Here is a 19,254-nt window from a genome sequence, read left to right on the forward strand (position 1 = left end):
AAACATCATTCTAAATAGAATTTTGAAAAGCTTCATGTCTGTTCGAATCTGTTCTAGCTGCCAAGTGAATACTGAAAATTCACTTATGAGCATTGCTTTAAATTTCAGGAATACAGTTAAGGAACTGTGAACCTCTAACAGTAGAAAACAAACAAGCAAACAACAACCTCCAAAGCTGTTTCTTCCTGAATTGACAATAATCATAGGGGAATGTGAAAATAAATTATGGTATATCTCTATCACTACCAAAAAAGATGAGGTTGCTTTGCATACAGAATTAGAAGAATTTTATTATGCATCATTAATTTAAAAAATCAAGATATATATATATATATATATATATATATAAATGGTCACATTTTAGGGGTCAAGCTAGTGCTCTTGAGTGGAAGATTACAAGTGAAATATTCCTCTCTGTTATGAAGCAGAAAATATCTCTTATACCAAGAATCTTCATTGATAAGCTCAACAAGAACTTGAAAGTGAGAAATGAATTCCTGCTTTAGAATATCTGTTTCCCAGCCTGCCTCTCCAAGCTGCTAACTAAAGGCAGTGCTTAACCCTTTCATCACTTAGAACAGAACAGCAGAGGTTTGGAAAGGGACATGTGGAAGAATGCAGAGTGAAGCAAGTACTCCTCCCCTCCTCCACCCACCTTTTCCACCCTGTACATCCCCAAAGTTCTCCATGCTAGAAGGAGAGCCTGGTATATGGCACACATCAGGCCCCAGTGTCTGACTATGGGACCCTGAGGGGAGCTCACACCTATGTTTCCTACTGTTCAAAGGTGGCCTTGTATCTGGGGACACTGGATCTGACCCTGGCACCTCCTATTCTAGGTAAAGTGACCCAGCTGGGCACTGGCTCTGCAAAGCTTGTTTGGGGAACCTAATTTGATACCTGTGAACATCACTTTAGCCATTCATGACATTATTTATTCATAGCAGAGAAATGAATCCAGAGAGAGACAACCACATAGGGTAATATAAGTCTTTTAAAAGAAGTTTCACACTCCAACAAGGGATTTAGAAATATGGTCTGAGAATGGTTTGGTTGAAATTAATAAGCGGAGAAGAGTAATACTAGAAAGAAGAGCCTCTGTCCACTGCTGAATAAGCCAGGGACCAGGAGTGCCCAAAGGGCAGGCCCTGCCTTCCTGGTCTTTGACTCCACACCATCTCTGCTGGCTCTCTCCCTTTTAATGATAATCTGGAAATAACAGGTCCTCAGAAATGCAGGACCTTGATGGACCTACTCCTTATTTGCTTCATGTACCCTATCTTTTTGTTATCTTTACTAAAACGCCGTCCATCTATTTGTTCCCTTCCGTTCTCTCCCTTCAACAACAGAGCATGCAGATTCCCTATAGTCTCAATGAAGATGAAGCTAACTTCAAAAATGATTCTCCACATTCTTTTTTTCAGGGCACTTATAGCTGAATCAACAACTAAGATATGCGAGCCAACAGAACACCAAGAATTCATTTGAGCCCTGTACCTCTGCTCCATCCCTCTGGCAACCAGAAATGTGGTCCAGTCATGTAAGACTGCTGATCATACTTCAAGCCCAGGGAAATGATGAGTCTATCTTGGTGTCATTCCTTAGTAAAATTAGATTGTAATGGTCTTAAGGTATCCCCAGCATTCTAAGAATAAAGGTAAGTTAGGCATCATCTTTGGGGTAAAATCTTTTCTACCTGCCAGCTCCTTAGAAGGCATTAGGGTTTATTCACTCTTTTAAATCACTGATGTCCAGTCCAGAAAGCTCAACCATTTCTAATCTACCCTTGATTGTCTGGGTGATGACAGAGTCTCTTCTATTTCATTAAGAGAACAAGGAACTTGCACATCTAGATCATCAGCATTCTTTGGCATGAAGAAAAGTCGTTGTTCAAATTAATATTTATATACCTGATAGTTTGAAAGCTCCGATTCAGATCTAATATGATGTTTAAGGAATTTCAACATCTGGACCAATGAGTGGGCACAGGCTCACAGATCCACCCAACTACCCAATTGTGGGATTCACACCCTTTCCTACTGTTGTGTCAGAATATGCAGACCTGCAGAAGACTCACTGCTTTGAAAGGAAAATATAAGGTGCTAGATTTGTATTTGGCAAGTAGGTTGGACCCTTAATGAGCTAAAATCCATCTCACATTTGCTGCTTGTCTCAGGTATAACACACGCACCATTTCTATCATTTGTCTTTTAATCTCTAGGCTATAAATTATTGTGAGCAGCCAGCTAGAGTGTCATGGAACAAGCACAATGAATCCTTGAGGACTATGCAGCATAGGGAACTGGGGCCCAGAAAGGTTTGGAGATTTGCCCAATACCACAAAGCAACCTGATGGCAGAGCTGAACCACAAAAGTCTCTTGACTTCCAGCCCCTAAAACATTCTCCAACACCCAAGACTGCTGCCTGAATCATGTCTCCATTTTCCATCCTTCCTCTAGGCTACCATTTGCCTGAGTTATTAAATATATATTGAATATTTTCTATGGGCCAGGTCCTGTGTTAGTGCAGAAGATAGGCAACTCAGCAAGACTGAACCTGTGCCCTTGATGAACTCCCAGACTAGTGAGGAGACAACAGACTTTCATTTCACCAACAGTGAGTCATGTGAAGAAACATGGTCTGAGGTCTTCTTAGACACACAATCCTCAGCTAGAACAGGGAGAAAGAAAGAGAGAAAGACCCTTGTCAAAGGATTTCTAAAGAGCATTATATATTTATGATCAGTAGGAAGGTACATTGCACAGAGTTGGTGCTCTGTAAACATCACCTCTTCTTATTCCTGGGCTTTGTGTCATATCATATGCCTGACATACTAACATGGACCAGATCACCTCTGCCTGCTGCTGTTTCCAAGCCATCTTCCAGACACCAGATCTTTCCCTGGATATGACTATGGACAGGACAGCCTCTGGAGAGCTGAGACCACAAACTTCAGCTTTTAGAAAGTATATCTCTTGTAGACAAGAGACACTGCTCTTTATCTAAAATGTGACTCCACTGTCGGGAAGGGGTCAGTTACTGCCATGTGGTATCAATTCAGGCACCAAGGGGACTTCCAAATAATCTCTGGCAGATGCTGTAAATGGCAGGGCTCTCTCAGAATTATCAGCGCCCTACAATGATGCAGGTCTGTCCTCGGGGCGGTAGTCCCCGATTCTTAACAGTCAGAGTTCCATCCTTTCCTCTTCAGCCACAAACCCTGCCTCTCCAAGCTTCAGTGTGTGAAAAACTGCTATAATGAAATCACAAGTGTTACCCACAGTACAGATATTACACATTGTTACTGAGTCCTTCCTCTATATATCACAAACTTGATGATACACTGTACAACAACCCAAGATGGTAGGTAATATGAACGCATAGTACCTTATAGTGGCTTCTGCTCTGCACATGCAGAAGCACCAGATGCAGAACCTGCAAGGGGTGGGAGCTCCCTATTGCATGATGAGATAGAAGGTCACAGTGCTTCCTGCAGCTACCTGGGTGTGGAAGTGAGCTCCCGGATATGAAACTGTATTGAGCCTCTTCTCTGATAAATGCCACTTTTGTCTGCTATACTTTTTGGATGGGGAGGAAAGAGTACTCCTTTGGATCCATGCCTGCAGGGCCCTTGGCTGTGCTCCTTGGCAGGGCCTTTCCTTATCTTCTCATCTCCTGCCTCTTGGCAGCTCACACTGTGTTCTAAGCCTTGCACACAAGGGGTTGAGTGAGGGAATCCTGGGTGGAAGGAAAACTCAAGTACAGACTTGAGCAAAGGAACCGGATTTGGGGAGGCCACATGACCAGTTGCTATTTTTAAACCATACTGTTGCTAAGAGGAGACATCTAGTAAGCCCTGAACCAAAGTACAAAAAAAAAAAAAAAAAAAAGACTCCATTTTAATTAAGAGCTTTCTAAAGGGCAGCTGCAACAGTAAAGAAAGGTTATGAAGTGAAAAGTAGGGAAAGAAAAAAAAAAGAGGAGAGAGGCTTGAAATATGTGTTTCTCTATGGATCCCAAAGGACAAATTTTTTCTTCAAAAATAAGATTTTTTTTTTTTGGTACATATACATATGTAGTCTCTCAGCTCAACTCTTTTAAAATATCAAATGGAAATAAAACTTGGTAAGGAGAGGGCAGAAAGAGTGTTAAATTTAACATAACAAAATCCGAACAGGTGAGAGTGATATATGTCTAGGTATCTCCAATGGAAACTTAAGTATCATAAAAAAAAATTAGCCTCTATGAGCTTAGAACAGTGAAATGAAATTCAGAGACATGCAGAGAGGCAAGAAGGAGGAATGTCAGATGGGATTTCTGGTGAGACAAAAAGAAATTAGATTTTCAAATATAAAAGCAAAGTTTCCAAGACAAGTTTGCAACCTAGATGTTCTTTCCCCCAATGAATTCTACATGGTAAGTTACAGTCACAAAACAGCAGTGTTATTTGAAATATATTTCCTGCATGGGAAAAAAATTAATCTATAACAGCATGGAAGGATGCCAACTTGAATCAACATATCTTTAAGGAATTATCCATTTTGGAGAATCTTATATAAAGCACTTTACCCAGAAGAAATGAAAGGAATAATACATTGGAAATGTATTTTTAAAATGAGATCTGCTATAACTTGTAGGTTTTTAAATGTAATGTTAGAGTTGCTTCAGAAATAACCAGTCTCACAGTATTACACCATAACCCTGAGGCCCAAGTACCTTCCCTGTCCTGTATAGCACAGCAATACACAAATGACATGTGGCAGACACTCAACAAATACTTGGGTTTGAGAGAATGAAGAGCAGCTGTCACTGCTTTTGGAGAGCACCTTGCACATAAATGTGTAGAGAGGCCAGGTCAGGGGCAGTGTAAAGAAAACAGATCGCTAGTCCATAGAGAGGCTTGATCCTGTCCTGGCTGAGCAACACGGTGAGCCCAGGCTGGCTAGGAGCCTTCCATTATCTGCACCCATGTCAGGTTCAACTCCACAGAATCCCCAGAATTGGCTTAATTGGACAGCCATGTTTTCTGCAATCCCAAGCACTTCTAGTATGTGTTGTGAGCCTTCTGTGGCTACCACATGACCTGCAGCAAATCTATCCTTGGGCAAGACCAGCTTTGATATGGAAGCAATTTCTCCTTACTCCCTTTGGATAAAAACATTTCATTATCCAACTTGTTAGAGATCAGGGAGAATGGCTTTTGAGTGTTAACAATCCCAAGTGCTGGCTGCCTGAAGTTAAGTAGCTCTTCTTCTTGGCATCATGATGGGCTCAAGGTTACATCAGGACTCTGACATTCCTTAAATGTGCACAGAAGTAGCAAATTTAGTCTGTGGAAGAATTAATCACATGAACCTACATAGTGGAAATGTATGTTAGCATTGAGTATGTAGATATTCACATGTGACTTCAATTTTGACCATGATCCAGAAGGTCAGAACTTGTCTTCATGTTTTATAGAGGAGGAAATTGATGAGGTCAAAGAGCTGGTAAATAATAGGATGAAGTAATGGAGCTATTTAGAACTGGATAGAGGTGGTGAACAGTAGCACAGAGGATATTCCTCTATGCTACTACATAGTTCACTTTAAAAGGGTTAATTTTGCTGAGTTTCACCTCAAATAAAAAAATTGAGCAAATATTTGAGTCCAGATCTTTTTTACCTACTTAAAATCTATGCTTAGGGAAAGGATACCAGAATATAAGAAATAATGACAGGGATAGAAAGCTGCACAAATCAGAGGACAAACATTGACTTGTGTCAGGCATTGGACAAAGTTATGTATGTAAAATGTTTACATTTCACTGCCACTTCCTGGGAGCCTTCAGGGAACACACCATGTGTTCAACTAGTGTTAGTGAGGACTATTCAAGGTGCTATATCAGAGCCAAATGGGGAAGGAGGAAGAAGTTCTGACTTAGGGGAAGGGAAACGGAATCATGGAAGACTTCAATAAAAAGTCACCTACTGAGTGCATAGTGGGGACTGGAGAGACAGGCATTGCCTCAACATTTAGGAATGTGCCAGGCACTATTCTAGGCACAGGAAATTCCAAAAAGTGTAAGTCATAGCTCTGATGGAATTCAAAATAAAGAAAGAAGATATTTTTAAAAGAAAGAAAGAAAGAAAGATCAAGCTAAACTTTGTCCATAATGTTTGTATTCATAAAAGGAACATGAAAATTTAGAAGATATGAGATCTGGAGGAGAGAAGATGCATTCAAAACTTTCTGTTTGGTTCACATGAGCATTTAGAGAGGACTGAGTTCAAATGAGGGCACTATAAATACAGGAAGACCAGAAGTAGAATCAAGAGGACAAGTGGTTGTGGGTTGGGTTTTCCAAAGGCTATGAGATTAACGGCATTAATTCAAGTCTAGGATATGCCTAGCCTATATTAGGTGCAATAAGTATTACTTGTTATTATTTCTATGTTGAGTGTCAGTATTTTAATGTCAGTATCTTAAGTCATTAAAGTGACTTGACTTTTCATCTTTTGAGATAGTACATCTGGATCCTTCTCACCACTGGAGAAAAGGAAAGGAAACCAAAACAGCAGGTCTGAATGATGAAAGCAGGACTTGTCTTTGTGTTCTCTCTTAATGCAAAAATACTCTCAAAATATGTAGTAAAAATAAAGAAAGAAACAAATGAATGAGTATAAGAATAGCTGCTGACTCTCACAAATTGATCTACAAAACAACTGGAGAAATACCTGTTTTCAAGGAAGAACATATTTGAAGAAGCAGGTAATGCACCTTGATGCAAGAAGCTGAATCAAGGAAAGAAGGTAGACTAATGGATATTCATTAAACAGAGAAGAAACAAAATATTTGATCTCCCTGTTATAACAATTTTTCTTCAACCTGATAGCTCTGTAATTAGAATCAAAGTCCTTATGCTGCTGCTTTATTTTATAAGTGGGTTTTGTCTTTCTACAGTTGCAAAGGCTTTCTGCCAGGACCCCTGCAACGTGGGGTGTTAAGGACTCCTGCTTTTCAGTATGAAACCAAGACAAGACATTGCCAATTTCCCTGTGCTTCACATATGCATAAGTCTTCCTCCTTTCAGATTGGTCTCCCTAGACAGGTAAGAATAACAGAAAACAATGTACAACCTGGACAAATTAAGAAACAACACTTTTAGTTATTACAGTTGTCTCCAGAAACCTAAGGGGATTGGTTCCAGTACCCCTGCAGATACCAAAATCCAAGGATGCTCAACTCCCTCGTAAAAAATACCCTAGCATTTGTACAGAGCTCATGCATATCTCTCTGAATCATCTCTGGATTACTTATAATACCAAATATGATGCAAATTCTATGTAAATAGTAGTTACACTCTATTGTTTAGGGGAAAATGACAAGGGAAAAAGTCTATACATTTAGAATAGACGCAATTTGGGGATAATCTGTGTCTGGCTGGCTGTAGTATGCATTTCCTGTCTAATTAGTCTATATACTGGAGTGTACTGTGCTTCTGCTATAATATAATTTGTGTATATTATTGAAAAATCTGATGTTTTACAGAATTAAATTAAGATATCAGAGCTTTTGGCAAAAATTGATTTGGAACAGTCCACACAAAACCTATGGAACTTCAAAACACAGACAAAAACAGTAATTGATATCCTGGAGAGGTAACCAGTTACCTAGGCAGGTGGCTGTGTAGAGTTTGTGGCCAACCCAGCAGATATTAATAATAGTAATAGGGAGAAAGCCCAGCACACTTTCATAAGAGCAAGCCTGACAAACACTGAGGAGGGTACAGGAAGGAACAGTCCCTGCCACCTGAGTGGAGAGCTATGCAGAGCAGAGCTACAGCTGCACCTGTCTAGGGCGTGGCTTGAGGGAGATGAAGTTGTCATTTCTCTTTCACACATTCTCATTCTCTCTCTCTCTCTCTCTCTCTCTCTCTCTCTCTCTCTTTCTCTTCTCTCTCTTTCATCCCTCCTCCCCATACAAGTGCACATACTACATGAGCTCAGCTGAAAACTATTTCTTGTCTTGCTCAAGACATAAATCTATTCCAATTGTTCTTCTTCTTTTGCTTAGGAAAATATAAACCAACATAAGTTTTGCCTTCCAAAAACACCTTGCACCTTTTTACCAATCATTTAGGAGGAGCTCAGATACCTCACAGAGCATGTGGTATTATTTCATGTGCTCAGAGTGACTGGTCTGAGCAGGCTGAATGCCCTCAGGGAGGCCACCTGCTATCTATGAGCACAGGCAGGGCAAAATCCTGGGGTGGAGGTTGGGCCATGCCTGGGCTTTCCCCATCCCATAACCCAGGCAACTACATATTAAAGAAATAATTCCCAGAAAAAGAGATGACCCCAGATTCAAAATCAACAGAGAGGCAAATACTTACATATAATATGTTGGATAGAGTCCTTCAAAATACCAGCAATGTTTTTTGGCCTCTGTGCACTAGAAACAGAAGTAAGAGAAACTCTGTCAGTGGTGAGTAACTTGAATATCGTTGAGAAGATCCAAACAAACAAGGAAGGAGGAGAGAATATAGCGTAAAAGCATGAAAATCTGGAGTGATCAATCAGGGCAGGCCAAAAGTTAAAGAGAGGCCCACCCTTGTTTCTCATGACTGTTCATTTAAATTTTTTAAAAAGGAAGGAAAACAGGGGTAAGCATTTATTTTCCTATTATTTGGCTGGCTTTCCACATTTCTAAATACTGTGACTATTTCAGTAGAAAGGTAAATTTTGTTGTTGTTTTGTGGTGCTGGTAATTGAACCCAGGGTCTCAGATGCTAGCAAGCACTATACTAAGCTATACCTCCAGTCCCATTTTTAAAAAGTTACATGGTATGATTCTTCAGATTAGTAAAGAATGCACGAAATAAAGCACTACGAAGATTTTTATCCCCCTCTCATTTTTTTAATTTGAAAGACATCTCCCACTATTTTAATATTTCTAGATCTTTATATTTCACAATATCCCAAATGCCTTATTTAAACTATTCACCCCACAGTTAGGACTTATATCTTCCAGACAGTGTAAGTCAGGATTCATGGGCAGCCCCCATGAGGCCCACCCTAGGCCCTCTCTCAGTTGCAGGAAGAGAAAGGTGGGAGAGGGAACAATGGGCTTTCCTAATAAGTCCAACTCCTGACATGGTAGAGATGGGTTTCTAAACAAAAAGGTAGGGCAGCTGAATATGCACAAGCCTTGGAGTAGGAGACCAGATGTCACCCTAGTGGCTCACACCCACCTCCAATGATTAAGAACAAGCCAATGTCACCAACTGCTCAGGGAGATCTCAAATCAGAAATGCTCTGACCTCCCTGAATAAACCTTTTCTAAGATGGCTCCACGTATGGCATCTATTTTATACTGTACAACTTCTACCTCCAAGATCCAGTCTCTTGGCCCCTAGGTATAAATAAAACTTCCAGAATACTGTAGAGCAAAGCTACGAGTAGCACAGAGAAAACAAAGGCACAGAGAAAACCAAGCTTTCTTTGGGCAAGGCAGGGGCCCAAGGTAGGCAGGCAGCCGGTCCATCCCTTTGGCCTTTCTCCAGCCCCATTAGGTGTGTAAGGATGTCTTCCTGCTACGATCTGACTGACAGATATAACGAAGTTAGAAATAGACCCCAAATCTATAGCAGCACACCAAGGGAGAGGTGTGTGCAAATGTTATGGGTTATGCTAGCTAAATTAGGTGAGTTTTGAAAATAGCATTGAAACACTGGGCTTTCTGGAATGTGCTTTAAGACACTCAGAAGCATACTCAAGCAGTCCAGAGTGACCCAGTTTTTATTAATGGAAAATGAGTTTAATTTAGCTTAGGTGAGCTCCTGTCCAGTTCAAGAAATGAGGTTTAGACAGCCGAAGAAATCAATTTATTTTGGCAGGGAAGAGCAATTTCAGGTCTCTGCCCCAAATTACAATTCATTTCACCAGAGTCTTCTGTGATAAACTGGGAGACGGGGTGTTTCTTCCATGTGTCACTAAATGGGTCTACTTTATTTTCCATCAGAAGCAAACTTTCTTGGAACTTGATGCTCAAGCTTGCCATAGTCAGGAAACAGGTTCTCCTAATGGCTGCTGGCCCCAAAGGTCAGGGAACATCAGAACTCTAGTTGAAACCCTCCCTTCCTGTAGCACTGGCTGCTCCTGTGGAAAGCTCAGCAGAGACTCAGTCCACAGGCCAAAGAACGAGGGTCAGTGGTGACAAAACCTATGTGGAGAAATAAAGACTCCTGCCTCCAGCATTGCCTGCTTTGGAATTTCCCTTTCAAGAGTTCCCTAAGTGGTCACTAATTTGATAGACCAGCCCCAGGTCCCCTGGTTCTTCAGATGCCAAACACATAGAACTGATGTACTGAACTTTAGAAAGGATTTTTTTCTTTCAAAGTACTTTTGCATTTCTGTTAGGAATATGTTAGGAATACCATGTCACAAATTTAAACCCTTAGTGAGTGTCCTGCTCAGAAAAGGGTGGGTGTTCTGCTCAAAGTTTTTTTATAATAATGAAATTAACACCCCTTGGCATTGTTTCTCCTGGCCTAACCAACATTACCCTGAGAAGCCTATTTTGTTTGGCTCCAGCTCCCTAGCACTGTTCTAAGACTACAGGATAGCAGAAAGGCACAGGAAGACATTCAGAACTTATGGTACTCCCAGCTCTGTCGTTGGTAGGTTAAGAAAATCTGAGGAAAGTACACTCTTCCAGCCTCCACCTTTTTGACCTTCAGCTGCACTTCTGGTGTGTGTGTGTGTAGAGTGTGTATTTGAATTTATGTATGTGAGTGTTCAATAAATGCACTGAACTGTTATATATATGCAGCACAACTCCCAGGTACTCTCAGACATGGCTATTGGTAAAGACGTTTACAAAAATGTCAGGAAAACTACTGATGTATTTCTCTTTAATTGCTTATGATCCTTCTTCACAAATATGAAATACCATATGCACAGGATTACTTATTGTGGCATTATTTCTAATATCAAAATCCTAGGAATGAGGCAAATGCCTGTTCAGAGAAGGCTGAATAATAAACGACAGCTTACTCACATTCCAGAGTTCTATGAAGCCCAAAAGAACGCAGTTCTCAGAGACCCCAGATATTTCCAAGATATTTCCAAGTGAATCCACATTATGCAAAAGGATGCACACCATGTGCAATCCTCTATGAAAAAGGAAAATGGTACATTTGGCTTTTTACAGAAAAGAATATCAGGGAGTGAAACAGTAAAAACTAATGAACATGCTTACTCTGGAGTCTGGGTTGGGTGGAAGGAGGGATGAGATTTCTCTGAGGATATATTTTATATAGTTTGACTTTTGGATTGAGTATTTTTCACATTAAAACAAAAAATAAAGTTGAAAGGTTAAAAAAAAAAAAACCAGTCTTGAGGGCAGGAGGTGTTGCTCAGTGATGGAATACATGCTTAGCATGCACAAAGCCCTGGGTTTGATCCCTAGCACCCCAAAATAAATACATAAAACAATAAAACCCACTGTTCTGAGACTGAAAATACTTACTAAGGGCTATCATGATATGTATGCACATACCACTTCTTAGCCAGAAGCAACCAAGTAGCACAGACACTGTAAATTTAGTGCTCACAAGAAAATCACACACACTCTGTTCCTGGGACCTTCCCTTGTGAGGGCATCATTTCTATTCCACTCTTCCTCATACCTCTCAAAACTTTCTTTCTGGCTTTTTTTTTTTTTTTTTGGAGGGGGGGGGGTTGCTGAGGATTGAATCCAGCCAGGGCCTTGCACAGGTAAGGCAAGCACTCTACCAACTGAGCTATGTCCCCAGCCCTCTTTCTGGCACTTTTGCTGGGATATTCTGTAACTTCACTGGTGCCTACTCGTTGCTCATGCTCATTCACAGTTATTTGTTGATGACTTTTTCTTACCTAAGTATAAACCCCACATCATCCCTTTTTTTAAAAGCCACTTTTAAGAAAATGGATGACTGTTGGGCTAGGGATGTGGCTCAGTGGTAGAGTGTCTGCCCAGCATGCATGAAGTTCTTCCTGGGTTTGTTTGATCCCCAATACCACAGACAAATAAAAAGAAAATGGATAGCTACGTTTCCTAAAGCAGAAATGGACAGCTATATTTCCTAAAGCAGAAAACACCTCTTCTACTGAGCTACCTAGCATTAAAATACAGCTTGCTTTTGTCACTACTGAAAATAGTGTAAGCTTTTGAAATTTGCTAATATATAGGAAACATCTTCACTGGTTTGGTAGCTGAATTTTTGCAACAGCTTTCTTCTAAGGAGTGGTAAGATTATAATTAGGTGTACATATAATATCTCACTAAAGTTAATATGTGGCATTATTCCACTTGACAGTTAAGTAATATGAAGACCACAAATTTATAAAGTCTCATTAATTAGTTGAAATTTCAATTAATTAATGAGGCTGGATGAGGCCTCAGAAGTCTGAATTATTTGTATTGTTGAGCCTTTCCTTTAATAAATGCTTGCCAACTGAATACTAGATGTCAGCCAGTCTGCAGAATGATGCAAGAGAACACACTCCCTTTGTGGTTAGAATGCAGAGTAGTTTCATAGGGGCAGGAGGTAGAGAGGAAAATTCCTACAGGAAACAACCCAGGGTTGAAGAGCAGATAACATCAACTTGAAGTTCACTGAGAAGGACCGCTTCACCTACCAGGTCCAAGTCTAGGATAAGCTCCAATATGCAGGGCAAAGCCAGCCAGCAGGAACTGTGGAGCTGTGGTCTAAAGGGAAGTTTGTGAAGAATGAGGAAGAGGGGTTTCCTGAGCATTCCCAAACACTAGTGGGCTCTCAGAGGTGGCTTCCAATGGCAAGCAGGGGGTGTGGACTGGGGAAAGTGAAAAAGAAGGTACTGTGTTCAGTCTTACTGCAAGAAGCACCCAGGTAGAGGGACAAAGAAGAACCCACAGAAGAACATGAACCAAAGAACTGGACAAATAGATTCTGGTTCTCACTGACACTTACCAACCACATTGCCATTTAGTCTGTGTCTGAAATTCCTTATTTCTAAAAAAGAATATACTTTTCCCTGCTTAATCTCTCAAATTCCTTTATGAAGAAAATGAAATTAAATATATCATATTGAGACCTACCTAGTTCAATGAATGCCACAGCCAGATAGCATCTCTGTCCTTAAAAGTGTATCTTAAAGCAAGTTTTCTTATGTGTCTGGGATAAATGATAATGAATCCAAGGCTTGTTTTATTATAATCATTTATCCTCTAACCAAAAACCATTGCTTTCAAAATTCTTGAGGACAAAGATTCTAAATATGGAATACACTATATTTATGCAACATTTGGTTTCCAAAATCTCCTAAAAAGAAAAAATCCCTCTTAAAAAAAAAAGTCAATTTTAGGGGTTCTTACCCACTCCTAAATTCTACCTGTTTTGCAAAATACCACCATGGTTCCCTAAAGACTGACCATCTACCAAAACAGAACATAAATCTTTAATATCTGTCAGAAGAGGCCAGCTGTTATCTTGCGTCCTCAGTAGTCAGGACATTGTACTAAGTTCTGGCAAACAACAGGTCCTCTATGAACTTATTGTGTAATATTTCTTTCATAAGTATAACAGAAACAACAAATCTCTTCTTTAAGAGATCACAAAGAGTAGTAATACACAATGCATAGACTATTAACAAAGTATCCAGGATCATGAGAACATGCTAACATCAGGAACAACTCAACTGAGGGAATCTATGATTTCAACTGGAAAGGTCTGTAATACATCCGTACTCAAAAAAGAATTCAAGGATCAGGATACCTACAGAGGTAGTTAAGCCATCCTAAAAATAGTTATCCATATTTAGTCAGGATCCAAATAAGACCAGAAGAACAAATCCTTGCTAATCTCCAAGAGTAATCCTCAATTGACACAAACTCTTCCACATCTACCTGTACAGAATATGGGAGGACCCAGGACACAATTTCCAAATTAAATAATAAACACTTTTTTCAATCCCAAGTTAAAGCAATAGTTGTACCACACTAAGATATGGTTGAATTTGTGAGAATTTGAAGCTATGACTTTGGGACACCCAGAAATAAATAGCAGGGTCTCTAAGAGATTCAAATCAATGTGAATTTTGTTTAAATTCTACCTTTCCCCTTTGTTCAATGTAGAAATTGAGGTGAGATCTTCAGGTGAATTGCAGACAAACTAGCAAACTAGTGATTCACTAACAGAACTAGGCCCCCTGACACCTGAAAGAATAGGCCTTTATTTTACTTATCATGTCCATAGTTTTAGCCAAACAGTCTGTCCTGAGCCAGTAAGTTCCTGATTTGCTTTGAAGTGGTGGGACAGCCCAGCAGGATCAGCCCCAGGAGTCTGTCTTTGTCAAAGGTGAGAGGCCCCTGCTAAGCCACAGTGCTGCTTTCACATTCATCAAAAGCTGAACTTGACACACAGGCAATGAGATCCTGGCTGTTCACAGTTCCAACCCAATTAGAGTGGGCACTTTACACTCTGTAGAGACTGAGAACAAAGGGAGCCTCTTGGATGCTGGCCTTTCTGGTACTCAGGACCTGAGACAGAGGCAGAGGGCAGCTGTGAGAGGCCCATTCAAGTCAGGACAGGAATTTATGCAGAGGATGACATACCCCTTGAGGGTAATTATCTAAAGGTCTCTGAATTTCAATTAATAAATAGGAATGATCATACTTTAAATTCCCATGCTGGAATTTTCATCAATTCCCTATGTGCTAATTACTTAATCCCTGGGTTTATGAAAAGAAACACCTCTTGATTATTTTTTTTTACAGATAAGAGTATGAGGCTTCTCACAAGCATCACTTATTAAAGGAAAGAACACAGAGAAACTTTTAACATCCTCCACTTATAGAAAAAAACACATCAGCAATTCAGATACTGCCACAAGTAATGATCAGAGTTCTGGTACTGCCTACTTTTGAAGATTCTGTGGAAATTTTTTAGTGTAAGACATAAATTAGTCCCAGACACATATCCCTGGGAAAATTCTGTGAACTCTCATGACTTACTCTGAATAAATTTTCTTTGATTTTTCTGCTTTAGTTTTTAAGTAGGGGAGCAGGTTTCTTCAAGGTCTCCAACTCAAGCAGGTAAAAATCTCATTCCCAAATAATAAAAATTAAGACACAGTATTCATTAATAATCAAACAAGTGTAAATCATAATGTGGTTTTATTTTTATTTTTTTAATTTTATTAAGCATCCACTGTTGACAAAGGTATGAGGCAAAAGCCATGTCACATAATACTACTGGAAAAATAAATGTAATGTCTCAGGAGGAAAATTTTTCAACACGTATCAAAAAAAAATCCAGAAATATATATAATTTCAGTGAGGTTATGACATTTACCCACAGACAGTATTAATAATTGAATAAGCATTACTAAGAAAATTTAAAACTAGAAATAACCAAAAATAAAAATTTGAAATTTATATTTTAAGATATAAAATTTCAAATTACACTTAAAGTTTAATTTTGGTTAACAAAATATTACAAAAGATATATTAGTCAGCATTTGAAATAGAGATACTAATACATGCTAAAATGAAAATATACTGCTTTTAAAAGCCAATAAAACAGTATACCTAGAATTAGGGATTTTTGTTATAAATTGTAGGAGGAAGAAATTAAAATAGGTAAGTACCAAAATACTGATAATTAATTATCTTTTCAGTTATAGTAGAGATGATTTCTTTGCATTGTAGATTTAAGTAGTCTTCAAATTTTCTGTATAGAACTCATAGAATTTTATTTTAAATCTCAAATAAATTTTACTTTAAAAAGCAGACCACCTAGTATCCAAGATGGAAATGGAAAGTTGATATGAAGAGATATTTAGCATACAGAAATATAAGTGGTTACAAACAAAAAGAAAACTATCCAACTAGGGATTAAGTAAAAAGTAACAGAGGAGTAAGAAAAGAAAAGAAATAAAGAAAGATAAGAAAAAAATTCAAAAGGTTTGGGGATGTGATTCCCTGGTTCTCCCCCCACCGCCCCCCCCATTGCACCAAAATGCATATGTTTAATTTCACTGATACACACACACACACACACACACACACACACACACACACACACACATTAATATGAAAAAGAATGTAATCACTTAAGCTAAATTTATAGGGAAAATTATGTTAAAAATATCTCTTAGTTTAAGCCTTAAATTCTTCTAACAATAGCTAGAAATTGTTGTGGCCAAAGCAAGGGGAATATAAGAGTCTTAGATTAATGCAAAAGGTGAGATCCACTGGAAAACCCCATACACACTCAGACATTCAGAAGTCTTACTCATTCTCATGTAGAATAACAGGTCTGAAAACCATGACATCTTTTTAAACAATTATCCATTCATTTAAAGTATAATTCATGGTGACTTCATAATTGAAGGTGACTTCAAGCTCAATTTACTGAGGCTTAATTTATATACTATAAAAATCATTCATTTTCAATGTACAGTTTGGTAAACTTTATGAAATGTATACACTCATACTTCCATCACCCCAATCCAGTCTTAGAATATTTCCTTTTCCCCAAACAGTTCCCTCATGCCATTCTGTAGTGAACTCCATCTGCTATTCTAAACCATGGCAGTACTTTCCTGCTTTCTATCTTTATAGTTGTGCCTTTTCTACAAGGTTTATTAAATGAAATTATGCAAGTTATAGTCTTTTATGTCTGCATTCAATCCATCTACCCTGTTGCACATATCAGCACTTCTTTGCAGTATTCCATTGAATGGATATACTACATTTTTATTTATCCACTCACCAGCTGATAGACATATGGGTTGTTTCTATGTTTTGATTATTGTGAATAATCCTGCTTAAAACATTGCATGCATGTCCCAAACTGCCAGCCCTCATGATAACTCCTCACATAACTTTTCCCTCCCTCCCTCCCTCCCTCCCTTCCTTCCTTCCTTTTTTGTTTCTAAGGCAGGGTTTGGCTATGTTGTCCAGGCTGGCCTTCAGTTCCTGGGCTCAAGTGATCTTCCTGCCTTAGCCTCCAGAGTAGTTGAGACTATATGCACACATCATTGCACCTGGCTTGCATTTGTTGTTGTTGTTGTTGTTATTATTGTTTTGTGGTTCTTGTTTTGGTACTGGGGATTGACTTCAGGGGAGCTTTACCACTGATCTACATCCCTAGCCCTTTCTATTTTATTTTTTATTTTGTGGCAGGATCTTGTTAAGGTATGCAGGCTAGCCTCAAACTTGTGATCCTTCTGCTTCAGCCTTACAAGCAGCTGGGATAACAGCTGTGCACCACCATGCCCAGCTCACATATAACTTTTTGAGAAACTGTCAAAGATTTCCAAAGCAGCTACACAACTTTATATTCCCAACAACAACAAAAAAGGCTCTGGTTTCTCCATAACCTTGCCAACACTTTTCATCTGTCTCTTAGAAAATAACCATTTGGTACTACATTAGTATCTCATAGTAGTTTTTTAAAATTTATTTGTCCTAATTTGTTATATAGGACAGCAGAATGCATTTGAATTCATAGTACACATACAGAGCACAATTTTTCATGTCTGGATGTACACAAAGTAGAGTCACATCATTTATGTCTTCATACATGTACTAAGGGTAATGATGTCCATCTCATTTCACCGTCTTTCCTACCCCCCTGCCCACTTCCATCCCCTCCTATCTAAAGTTTCCCCCCATGCTACCCACTACCCCATCCCCATTATGGATCAGCATCTTCACATCAGAGAAAACATTTGGCATTCATCCATTCACCTGCAAATGCCACAATTTAATTCTCTTTTATTGCTGAATAATATTCCATTGTGTATATATATATATATCATAGTTTTTTTATTCATTCATCTACTGAACGGCATCTAGGTTAATTCCACAATTTAGCTATTGTGAATTGTGCTACTCTAAACATTGATGTGGCTGTGTTATTAAAGTATGCTGATTTTAAGTCTTTTGCTTATAAACCAAGGAGTGGGACAGCTGGGTCAAATGGTGGTTCCAGTCAAAGTTTTTCAAGGAATCTCCATACTGCTTTCCAGATTGGTTGCACCAATTTGCAGTCCCACCAGCAATGCATGAGTGCACCTTTCCCCCCACATTCTCACCAACACTTATTGTTGTTTGTATTCTTAAAAGCTGCCATTCTGACTGAAGTGAGATGAAATCTTAGAGTAGTTTTGATTTGCATTTTCTGATTGCTAGAGATGTTGAATATTTTTTCATATATTTGTTGATCGATTACATATCATCTCTGAGAAGTGTCTGTTCAGTTCTCTGGCCCATTTATTGATTGGATTTTTTTTGGTGTTAAGATTTTTGAGTGCTTTACATGTCCTAGAGATTAGTGCTCTATCTGATGTGTGTGTGGTAAAAATTGGCTCCCATTCTATTGGCTTTATTCACCCCACTGATTGTTTCTTTTGCCGAGAAGAAGTTTTTTAGTTTGAATTCATCTCATTTATTGATTCTTGATTTTATTTCTTGCACTATAGGTGTCTTATTAAGGAAGTTGGGGCCTAATCCCACATAATGGAGATTTGGGCTTACTTTTTCTTCTATTAGGCACAGGGTCTCTGGTTTAATTCCTAGGTCTTTGATCCACTTTGAGTTGAGTTTTGTGCATGGTGAGAGATAGGGGCTAATTTCATTTTGCACATATGGATTTCCAGTTTTCCCAGCACCATTTGTTGAAGAAGCTATCTTTTCTCCAATGTGAGTTTTGGGCACCTTTGTCTAATATGAGATAGCTGTATTGATGTGGGTTAGTCTCTATGTCCTCTATTCTGTACCATTGGTCTACCAGTCTGTTTTGGTGTCAATACCATGCTGTTTTGTTACTATTACTCTGTAGTATAGTTTAAGATCTGGTATAGTGTTGCCACCTGCTTCACTCTTCTTGCCTAAGGACTGCTTTGACTATTCTGGGTCTCCTATTTTTCCAGATGAATTTCATGTCATAGTAGTTTAAACTGTCATTTCCCTAATGCCTAATGATGAAGAGCATTTTTTCACTCTAATTCAATTAAAAGGTAAAAACAGTAGCTGTCATATATGTGGAATGTTTATTATCTACAATTGATTTTCATACAAAATCTCACTTAAAAGCATAACCCCTCTGAGTTAGGAGGCATATCCATTTACAAATAGTCAAACAAAGTTCTCACAGATGTGAATTAACTTACAAAGATAGCACAAGAAACAAGTGGAAGGTTGGGATTTGACTTAAGGTCTGCTGGTCTACAATGTCTGCATATT

General features: G+C 38.9%; 1 protein-coding gene across 2 annotated transcripts in view; it reads right to left on the minus strand.

Annotated features, from left to right (window-relative positions):
• Nucleotides 1–19,254, minus strand: part of Vopp1 (VOPP1 WW domain binding protein) — a 97,878-nt gene that overhangs the window by 38,194 nt on the left and 40,430 nt on the right. Inside the window, exon 2 of one of the 2 annotated variants that reach the window (XM_076864758.2) lies at nucleotides 8,375–8,433. The exons of the other annotated variant lie outside the window; for it this stretch is intronic. Coding sequence (XP_076720873.1) covers nucleotides 8,375–8,433 — 59 coding nt within the window. The remainder of the gene's footprint in view (nucleotides 1–8,374; nucleotides 8,434–19,254) is intronic. 2 annotated transcript variants of the gene reach the window in all.

Source organism: Callospermophilus lateralis, chromosome 1 (assembly GCF_048772815.1).
Source record: "Callospermophilus lateralis isolate mCalLat2 chromosome 1, mCalLat2.hap1, whole genome shotgun sequence".
Lineage (NCBI taxonomy): Eukaryota > Metazoa > Chordata > Mammalia > Rodentia > Sciuridae > Callospermophilus > Callospermophilus lateralis.